General features: G+C 40.2%; 1 protein-coding gene across 1 annotated transcript; it reads left to right on the top strand.

Annotated features, from left to right (window-relative positions):
- Window positions 1–2,911: 2,911 nt before the first annotated feature.
- LOC118815135 (protein B4) lies at window positions 2,912–10,389 on the top strand. Its single transcript, XM_036581070.1, has 5 exons — window positions 2,912–3,062; window positions 5,497–5,771; window positions 7,159–7,261; window positions 7,334–7,377; window positions 9,963–10,389. Exons 1-5 carry the CDS (start codon window positions 2,972–2,974, stop codon window positions 10,323–10,325), a joined length of 876 nt encoding a protein of 291 aa, XP_036436963.1. The 5' UTR covers window positions 2,912–2,971; the 3' UTR covers window positions 10,326–10,389.
- The last annotated feature ends 263 nt before the right edge of the window (window positions 10,390–10,652 follow it).

A 10,652-nucleotide genomic window follows, 5' to 3' on the forward strand; every position in this document is an offset into this window, starting at 1 on the left:
CTCTATTTGTCATTTCACTCAGACGAATTACTCACAAATGCAGGCCAGGCCAATACAGTGAATCTGATTCTGAATTAGAATGAAACCATATTACACGCTACACTCTTAAAAAGGATGGCTCTTCAAGGGTTTTTTAGTAAAAACAATAGGTCTGTGTAGAACAATGAACACCCAGACCAATTTGCGTAATTAAATGGTTCTATGCATGGTGAAATGGTTCTTTAAATTGATGGAAACTCTGGTTGAAAATGGTTCTATAAAGCACCAAAAAGGGTTCTTTTATCGTATACAAGCTTGACATTGTAACAACAGAAGAATGCTTTTTGGTGTAGAACCATATACAGCACATTCTTCATCAATCTGAAGAACCATTTCACCATGCAGAGAACCACTGTAGCATGCACATAGTTCTTGGAGTGTTCATTGCTCTATTTAGAACTACTGTCTTTACTAAAGAACCCATGAAGAATCATCTTTTTTAGAGTGTAGGACTATTCAATATATCATTTGTCATGATACTGGCTTTCACTCAGGATGCAATGATACACAAAATGATACACAAAATTCAGTTCGATTACGTGGTGCTTCTATATGATGCATTTTTGGTGCAATAAAAACAAGAAGTGCCTGAATATGTGGCTTGTGCTTATATGTTACTGCTAATATGGTAATGTTTGCACCATGCATACAGCTTATTTGAATGCAGTGATGCACATATTTTCAGATTTAATATGATTATCCATACTGAGATCAAGAATCAATATGATTTTCCATATTTTACTTTTTTAAAATGTTAATAATAATTCTACAGAGCTGTGTTCTCTTCTACACAGGCTGGTTTGGGCCAGATAAATAAAAGCTACTGAACTACAAAATAATGCATGACTTCAGGGGTCAACAAGGACCATAATTTTCCTTACTTTTTTGTAATAAAATATCATAAAACATTGTAAAAGTGTCAAAATATACTGTTCACCCTTCCATACAGTTCTTATGGAAACTAAACTGCAAAAAACAGCCCATTTTTACTTTATTGTTTTTGTGATGTCACAAAAACCAACACATTAACATATATCCACCTATTCAGCCTACGGCAGTTTAGCCCCGCCCACTCACACTGAAGTTATAAGGAGTGTTCCAGGCCAATCAGAACACAGCTCATTTACATACACCAGTCTCAAAGGCCCAGTAACAAAAACATCCTGTTGAAGTCTAAGGGATGAAGACTTGTTTAAAAATGGTCATTTACAAATGAATTCTTTCTGTTTTTGGTACACAAACAACCCCAACATCAGAAGTGGACTTGGAAAGTGTAGAATGGGCCCTTTAATCTGAGGAAAAAGATTCATTTCAAAATATACGAAGCGGAAAAAACTGCCATATTGACCAACACAGCACTAGACCGGCTAAACATGTGCTTTAGATGTGCAGTGGACTGTATTCGTAACTCAGCCTGTAATGTGAACCACCCGGGCTTGTTTTCATTAGATGATTAGATTTGTGCGTTTAGAAAGCTATCTGTATGTAATCATGTCCTGGAATGGTTGTGCTGATCATGAATATGGACCAAAACTGAGCCAAACGTATCTGGATCCGTTTTTCCCCAGTTTGGACTTCAAGGAACAGATCAGGGCCTGTTGTTCTGGAAAGCATTCGCAATGCTGAGATTATTTTAAGTGCAGGAGCTCCATGACATTCACTCTAACGTTTAACTATCACTTTTGTGCTACAACAATTTAGTATTTTAAATCAAATTGAAAATTTCTATATATATATATATATATATATATATATATATATATATATATATATATATATATATTTAATGTTCCCTCAAAGGTACGACAGTGGTTTTAAGGTCTGATTGAGAACCTTAAATAAGTTTTTCCAGGTGAAAAGTTAGTATTTGTACCTTTTCATAACCGAATGTTTTAAAACAGAACAGTAAAATAAAAGCCTGGAGACGAGACGGGGTGTGTGGAGTCAGTACAGCTTAGAACATATCATTTCAGTGGATTATGGTTCAGTTGTGTTCCCTGACTAAAGGTACTGAGATGACCCCTTGAGGGTTCCACCCCAGTGACAGTCTAGTACCTTTATTTCGAAATATATATATTTTGCCCAGTTAAAAAGATAAAAATTCCAAAAAAATATTTTTTTTTTCCTTCTTTGCTGTCCTTCTGGCAGCTTTATGTCAAAATTTTGACCCTGTTATACTGAAGATTTGACTTTTCATCTCAAAAGAATGCCTTATTTCTTTTAAATAATGACTAATGTTAAAAACAATGAAATGTTTGTTTCATATCTCCAAATGATTACTATCTTTTCTATCTTTTCTCATATAACCCATTATTATGACAGTGTATAATAAGACAAACTTGAGATAATAAATCAAAATGAGCCATTATTTCAACATAAGTGCAAAATTTCACATTAAAATGTCAAGAAAACAAGGATTTTCTTCAGAATTATAAGAAAGGCACTATTTTGAGATAAAACAATAAAACTATTAAACTTATTTATTTATTTATGAAGTGGAAAATTGTCATGTATAAATGAGTTACGGCTGAGTTTGGTGGACAAATCTACACCAACACCAGAAGTAAACGTCAAGAGAAACAAATGTAGGATATGGGCCCTTTAATCTGGGGGAAAAACTTCATTCCAAAATAAATGAAGGGAAAAACTGCCATTCTGACCAACACCGTACTTGCGGTAAACTGAGAAGGAGAAATAAACAGAGCTGTTTTCTTCCGCCTGGCTGAAACGGCTTCCCTGTAAACATCAGCTGAACTTGGATAATTAAACAATTAATTGGCTGTGACGTCAGTTAACGAAGTTAAGGACAAACAGGTGAGGCTCCCCCACTCTTAACGATAAATAGCGCACCCAGAGGAGACGCTGAGAACTTTAAGAGGCGTTTTAGTCCGAGTCTTCTTGGTTTTTTTTTATAGTCTTCGAGTGTTTAAAGATGGGTCCTAAAAAGGCAGCTGCTGAAACTAAACTTAGCTCTCCTCCAGCTCGAAGCCCCGAGACGAAAACGAGCGAGGAAACCAACGCAGGTCTGGACGCTAAACTGCTGCAGCGCTGACTTAAATTCAGCTTTTACGTTTGGAATTTTCCGTTCCACCTTAAATGGTGTGTGAACGTAACGTTAACCGCTGCAGCATTTAAGGTAGAACGGAACTCTGGAAGAGAGGTTATGAGTATCCGTCAGTTTATGCTCGAATTTTCCCGTTCCACCTTAAATGGTGGCGCCGTTAACGCTGCACCATTTAAGGTGGAACGGGAAAATTCGAACAAGATGGCGCATGAAAGGCCATCTTCACTCTCGCTTTAAATGAGCGGTTTGAGGGGATATTAATCATTTTATTAATCATTAATCACTTATGAACGTATTTCCGATTGTTTTTAAACGTTGATCAGCTTTGATGTTAATAGTGTAAGTAGTAAATGGCTGTTAGCATCGTGCTACACGTTGAAATGACTGCACACCTTGTTCAGGCTGTGAGATTTGGTTTATATGTACCATAAAATGGTAGATTAAGTCTGTATTTGAAGTATTGGAGATGAAATATGGGTTGTTTTGAACAGAAGGTGTGGGTTCAGTGTGGCTCCACTGCAGTTGTCACTCCTTTGATTACTTATTTGAGGAATAGTGAGGCCTGTGGTTTAGGAAGCTACCTGTGAGGTTTATTTCTGTGATTTGGGCCCAGTCCCATTTCACCCCTTTGCCCCTACCACTTAGCCCTCTGTTTTGCATGTTCATGTCTAAGGTTAGGGTGTCCCAATTATTTGTTGAGAGAGAGAGGGGTAGGGTGAAGTGTGAGGGCTACATGGTAGTACCGTTCCACCTTAAATAGTCCAGCAGTCCTGATGCCTGAAGCTCCAGAATGTAACTGCTGCACCATTTAAGGTGGAATGGGAAAATTCAAACAAGAAGCTGGTTAATATCTTACTTCAGCTTCGTATCACCAAAGAATTAGTGGTGGGGAGTCAAATAATTTGTATACCCCCGCTTTGAAGATCATATGATGCTGTAATGCTCTTTTTGAGGGTCCCATTTCAGAGGGAAGATTTCAACCACTACCCTTTGTAACTCTGTTCCAAGGGGTTAGGGTGACACTCGAAAACTAGGGATAAACAGAAGAAATGGGACTGGGCCTTGGTGTTGTAGTGAAGCCATCAGCTATGGATTTTTCTTGATACTGACTGGTGCTAAGCTTCCATTGTTTTAGCTAATTAGTAGCACCAGCAAATGAGTTCTGTTGCTTCTAGTGACTGGTGGAAGGGTGCATGCAGGGTGCTGTGAGGCAAAATGGTCCCCAAAGAACTTACCAGATTTTCCCTTATTTTATCCATAAGTTCCATATAGAACTCAGACATGGGTTCACTGGTGGTTTTGGATACATACAATGTCTTTGTAGTCATGGTGACCCCTGGTTCCCATCACCACCACTGCAAAGACAACAACCATTTCACACGACACCACTCTGACTGTTTACGTCTCAATGTCATAATTATTCAGCAATCTTGAAAAATTAGTGGAACTCCCCTTGAAGTTGTACTTTTTTTGAGAATGAGTCTGCATTTGGGTCTAGCCTTGGTCCTGTCATTAAGAGCTAGAGCCTTTCATTATTTTTCATATTAATATTAGCAGAATTGTCTTTCCTTCTAGCTTTCATTTTGTGAAATGAGTGCTTCCGAAGTACAAAATAAGCCGTAAGAGGTTAACAGTGGTCACCAACCCTGGTTCTGGAGAGCTTCCTGTCTGCAGAGTGTAGTTTCAACCCCAGTCCGCAAGACCTGCTCCAGATAATTAACTACTGCAGAGTAGCTGGCTGGATCAGATGAGTTAGTGCTGGGTAGGGAGGTGGCAGGATGGTGGATGTAGGGTGGAACTAAACTCTGTAGGGTTATAGATCTCCAGAAGGAGGACTGGTGACCATTGGCTTAGAAGGAGGCAGCAAAATTTAGAAACCCCTGATAGATGGCTAATGCAAAATTCTCAGTTTATGGTATGTTATTTGTAAGCATAATCTTGTTAGGGCTACGGTTGCAGCTCTGTTCTGATTTGGGTGATCGTCATGGTGATGTGTTGGACTATATGGTTCTGATAAGGGAATTTTAAGCCTCACAATGGAACCAGGTTTATACTTTGAGGAAGGCTGTGAGAGGTAACTTGTATTGCTTATTAGCTTGGACGTTTTCATTACAAGCGTCCCTGTGAAGTTATTTTAAGCTGGTCATCCTGTGATTTGTTCTAACATCACAGGGTCTGTTCTGTGGCTTGCAGTGCTAAATAATGGAAGCTTATTAGCCCCACTTAGCATCACACTATGTATCCAAATCACAATGCATTAGCTCCAATTACATTTGGATGTGTAAATACAATTCCTATAAATATTTAACGAAGTCGTGATTCTTTTATCCTTGTTTAGCCACCACATGCTGTCTTAAGATATGGTGTATATAATGAGACTCTGACTATTCCAGAAGTTTCTGAAGACCAGACTAAAGCCACGGTGCCGCGGAAGGCCTCCACTCATCCACCCACGATTGAGATGGTGAAGGAGGCGCTGAAGGAGCTGGACTCTAGGAAAGGCGTTTCTGCTCAGGCTATCCGCACCTTCATCAGAGAAAAACACCCAACAGTGGACGAGACGAGGGTCAAGTTCATGGTCCGTAAAGCTCTCCTTAAAGGTCTAGAGTCGGGTGCTTTTGTGCGACCTGCTAACTCCAGTTCAACTGGAGCCCAGGGCCGCTTCCGGGTAAGGGACTTTCACTTGTCCGTTGCTTTAAAAACCCAGTACTACCACAAATATATACACCGATCAGGCATAACATTATGACCACCTCCTTGTTTCTGCACTCATTGTCCGTTTTATCAGCTCCACTTACTATATAGGGTCACTTTGTAGTTCTACAGTTACAGACTGTAGTCCATCTGTTTCTCTGCATACTTTGTTAGCCCCCTTTTACCCTGTTCTTCAGTGGTCAGAACCCCCATGGACCCTCATAGAGCAGTACTGTTTGGGTGGTGGCTCATTCTCAGCACTGCAGTAACACTGACGTGGTGGTGTGTTAGTGTGTTGTGCTGGTCTGAGTGGATCAGACAGTTTTTTTTTAAACACCTCAGTGTCACTGCTGGACTGAGAATAGTCCACCAACCAAAAATATCCAGCCAAGAGCGTCCTGTGGGCAGCGTCCTGTGACCACTGATGAAGGACTAGAGGATGACCAACACAAACTGTGCAGCAGCAGATGAGCTATCATCTCTGACTTTACGTCTACAAGGTGGAGTGACAAGGTAGGCGTGTCTAATAGAGTGGTCAGTGAGTGGACAGTGTTTAAAAAATCCAGCAGCACTGCTGTCTGATCCACTCGTACCAGTGCAACACTAACACACCACCACCACGTCAGTGTTACTGCAGTGCTGAGAATGACCCACCACCCAAATAGTACCTGCTCTGTGAGGGTCCATGGGGGTCCTGACCACTGAAGAACAGGGTAAAAGGGGGCTAACAAAGTATGCAGAGAAACAGATGGACTACAGTCTGTAACTGTAGAACTACAAAGTTCACCCATATAGTAAGTGGAGCTGATAAAATGGACAGAGTGCAGAAACAAGGTGGTCGTAATGTTATGCCTAATTGGTGTGTATGTAATACGCACACTCTCACATACCCAATTACAAGCATTTGCTTGTGTAAGAAGCTCCTCCCAGATGATCAGTTGTCTGAAGTTTGTAGGTTTTTCACAGGCTAATGTAGCTACTGGTGACTTTAATCAGTGGTCAACAGATTTAATTTGAAGGAAATGCCACAACTTGATTGCTCTAAAGTACTGATGTGTATCTTGGCTGAATGTCCAACACTTGATGTTCTGAATTTGGTCACACTGTCATATTTGGCATTTCTGTTTGGTTGTTAGTCCCATTTTGACCAAAGAACTCTCTGAACTAAAACTTGCTTTTTTAGTGATATTAACAATTTGAGCTCAGACACTCAGAACATTCATACCAACAAAACACTTTAAATACAGACATGAATGGGTTAATATAGTTCATTATAGCCTTAGTGTGCAGCTTTGTTCATCAGTTATTAATAATTAAAGGAATGTTGTTGATGGTCTGCATTAACTGTTGGCTATATCCAGCTGGCAGTTAGAAAGCCTAAAGATGCTAAACCACCCAAGAAGACCAAAGAGGCTAAGGAGAACACTAACCCCAACGTTGGCAAGGCCAAAGCTAAGGATGCAGGTATGACTGCATGACCTTTGCTCATTTACATAAATTTGTCTGCCTTTTGTTGATCACTTATTTTCTGTTCAGGGGCAGAGAAGACAAAGCCTGCAAAGAAAAAGTCTGCAGCAGATGTGAGTGAACTTCAAGAACCTACTAATCACCTTTAGGTCTAATCTTACACCTAAATGAATTAATGTCCCAAAATTGGTGTGAAATGGTTCAGATGTCTTTATAGTGGTGGTGATGGGATCCAAGGGTCGCCATGACTACAACACACTTTATTTACTATGCAAAACCACCAGTGAACCTACATGTGTCTGAGCTTTATACGCAATGATAACGAAGTTTTTCACCTTATGCTCTGCATGTACCCCTCTACTATGAGAAAAATAAACTCTTAACTTGTGGTTTGACATGGTCCATAGACATGGACAAAAGAATAGCATCGCTGAAGTGGTGGCAACCCTGAAGCCCAGATTTTCCCCTTATTCTTGTCAATGGAAAATCTGAGTTTTCTTTGGCTTACAACATCCTGTACCTCTCCACCATGAATGGCTTTTTAAAAGCACTTTTTTGCCAAAATCTTATCTAAAAACTAGCCTTGTCTCAATTATGTAATGGCCTAATCACAATTCTTTGAAATTATAGCAATTATTCAGGACCTCAGCTTTCCACATTTATTTCTGCAACAAGCAGAACGTGAACTGTAGTGACTTGAAGTTTAAATAAGAAGCATTCACTGATGTCATTGAGTTGAGGCTTGTGAAAGTTCTAACTTGGTCCTCTGACAAGTTTACAGGGTGACGCTGGATAATGTTGGTGTATTTGTTAGCCATGTAGTGAGTTCTGATGTCTATTTTTTTTATTTATTTTTTTTGGCCTGTTCACTCTTGTAACTTAGCTTGACTACACATTGTGATTCTGTAGACACTTGAGTATTTGGGTGTGTACAACAGTAGTGTATCATTTCAACAGTACAATAAATTTTAGCAACTAATCAAACAGCTCATGCAAGATGGCTAATCGGCTTTTACTTTAATTATTGCACTTAATAAACAAGACAACTAAATCACAACGTAAATGTCTCAAACATCAGGCAGTGAATTCATAACCATTTCATGTAGTAACTTTCTGTGAGGGAGCTTTTAGAGGTGGACGTCTGGTTCCTATCACCACCATTGTGAACAGTTGAGTTTCTCTAGAACAGTGTTTCACACCAAACCACTCTGAATAACTGTTTACATCTTTGTTTAATTGTAGAAATTAGTCTTGTGTTTGGTCTTTATTCCCTTTGTAACTGCAGTGCCACTGATTGTCCATTCATGCTTCATAGTAAAATTGCACCAAAGTAGCTGTTATAGTTAATTAATTTTGGGAAATGCTAATTTGTCAGGCTGAGGCTGCTAGTACCTTCATAGTTTGTCATAGTTACACTAATGAGCTTAAACTGCAGCTTCAAATTTAGTCAATGAATCAGAAAACTAGGCTAGCTCACTCTGTTGATCAGTGAGGGTGGCAGTGGGGGTTTAGTGTTTATTGGGTAAATTTATCTCCATGCCTGATGGTGCATGATGTAATCAAATGTTTAAAGGCGGTTCAAAAGTATTTACATTTTGATGGAAGATTAAGGGTGTGCTCGCACTACGCCTGGTTGCCTTGCACCGTGCCCAAGCATGATTGCCCACCCCCCCTCCCTACCTCACCGCTGGCCTGAGCTCACGTTGCACTTAAGTGTGCTTGGGTCTGAAATGTTATGTCATGAGTTTGTGTTGGAGAAAAGTGCAGCTGATGTTGAAGGGAGTTTGCAGCTTTACACTGGTCAACAAACTGGACTTTCAACTGGTCAAACATGCTCAGGCACAGTACTGATCACCTAGTGCAGGGGTCAGCAACATGCGGCTCTTGTACTGCCCTGTTGTGGCCCCACAGCAGAATTAGAATTGTAGGTAAAAATAAAAATCCTCCTTTACAGTTAATAAATAATAAATGGGTTTAATGCTGGAGTTGATTTAGAACAGCTTATTCACCCTTTAACACTGAAGATCAGCACAGACTGCTGGTCACTATAGCAACACAGACAAGTCTCTCCTAGCTAATGGCTCACAAAGACAAATTTAAGACTAACATCGATAACTTTGAGACGAATGGACTTCAGCACGCCAGCTGGCTTCCTGATACATTTAATCTGCGATGAGAAACTGACACTAAAGTCACAAGACTGAAGTCGGTTTCTCGTTCTCTAGCTTCTCGTTGGAATTTCTGTTCCACCTTAAGGTGGAACGGGAAATGAGAAGTGACTCCAGCCTCAAAGTCAAATGCCGACTTTTGTTTGTTTGTTTGTGGAAAAGTTTCCTGCTGGAGATGTGAGAAAAGCAGCTATAGCTGAGCTAAAGCTTAAAGCAGAGCAAAGTCTTTGTTTTATTTTAGTGTAGGCTAGCACATACCAGGAAAAATGCTGTGGCTCCCAAAAGCGGTTTGACTTTTGTTGAAAGGACAAAATGACATTTGGGTTATGACCCCTGGTCTAGTGAGTGCACCCCAAGAAAACATGAATTTGTCTTGAATGAATTGAACTTCCTGTAATAAAGGACAAACCTAGATTTAAAAGGGTCCCTTTGGAGGTTCACTGACTTGTATAAAGCTATAGCTGTTTTATAAACACGTCCTCTGTCCATTCACAGCTTGCTTGACAATAAACGAAGTCTGTCTCTCACAGGGGGACAAACCTAAGAAACCCAAGAAAGATGCTTCGGCTTCAAAAGTGGCTCCAGCAAAGAAACCCAAGGCCAAGCAAGCTGCCAGTAATGCAGAAGAGCCAGAACCTAAAGCTCAAACCTCAAAGAGCGAGGGAGCAGAGTCGGGGAAAACCGCAGCGAAGAAAGCAGGAAAGAAAGGGGCCCAGAAAGCTGAGGAAGGAGGAAACGAGGGAGCGGAAGTGGCAGCAGCACCAAAGAAAGGGAAGAAAGCAGCTCAGAAAACGGAAGATGGAGAGAAGAAAGCGAATGATGGAGGAGATGAAGGTAGCGCTGCAGCTCCTAAAGCCTCGGGGAGAAAAGGCAAGAAAGCAGCTGAGAAATGAATAGAAAATTGAAAATTTTAACCTCTGCACTTTTATGTATAAACAATAAAGCCTTTTGTACTTATTTTGAAGTGGCTTGGTTTAATTTGTGGCTTCAGTTCAGCTGTAGATTGGGTTTATCAAGTGTACAGTTGATAAAGTAGTTTTAGTTGGACAGGAAAGCAAACTTCAGTCAGGGCCTCTAGTTTTACTCTGGAGCTACAAAGCTAATGTTGCTAACATGCAATGGCAGCTTTTCACCAGAAATCAAATTAGCATAGCTAAGAAGGGCTGCAACCATTTCAAATGGGACATGGTTCTGCAGTGGGATGTGCAGTTTTCAGTGCT

This window comes from Colossoma macropomum, unplaced genomic scaffold, assembly GCF_904425465.1.
Source record: "Colossoma macropomum unplaced genomic scaffold, Colossoma_macropomum, whole genome shotgun sequence".
In the NCBI taxonomy this organism is placed as follows: domain Eukaryota; kingdom Metazoa; phylum Chordata; class Actinopteri; order Characiformes; family Serrasalmidae; genus Colossoma; species Colossoma macropomum.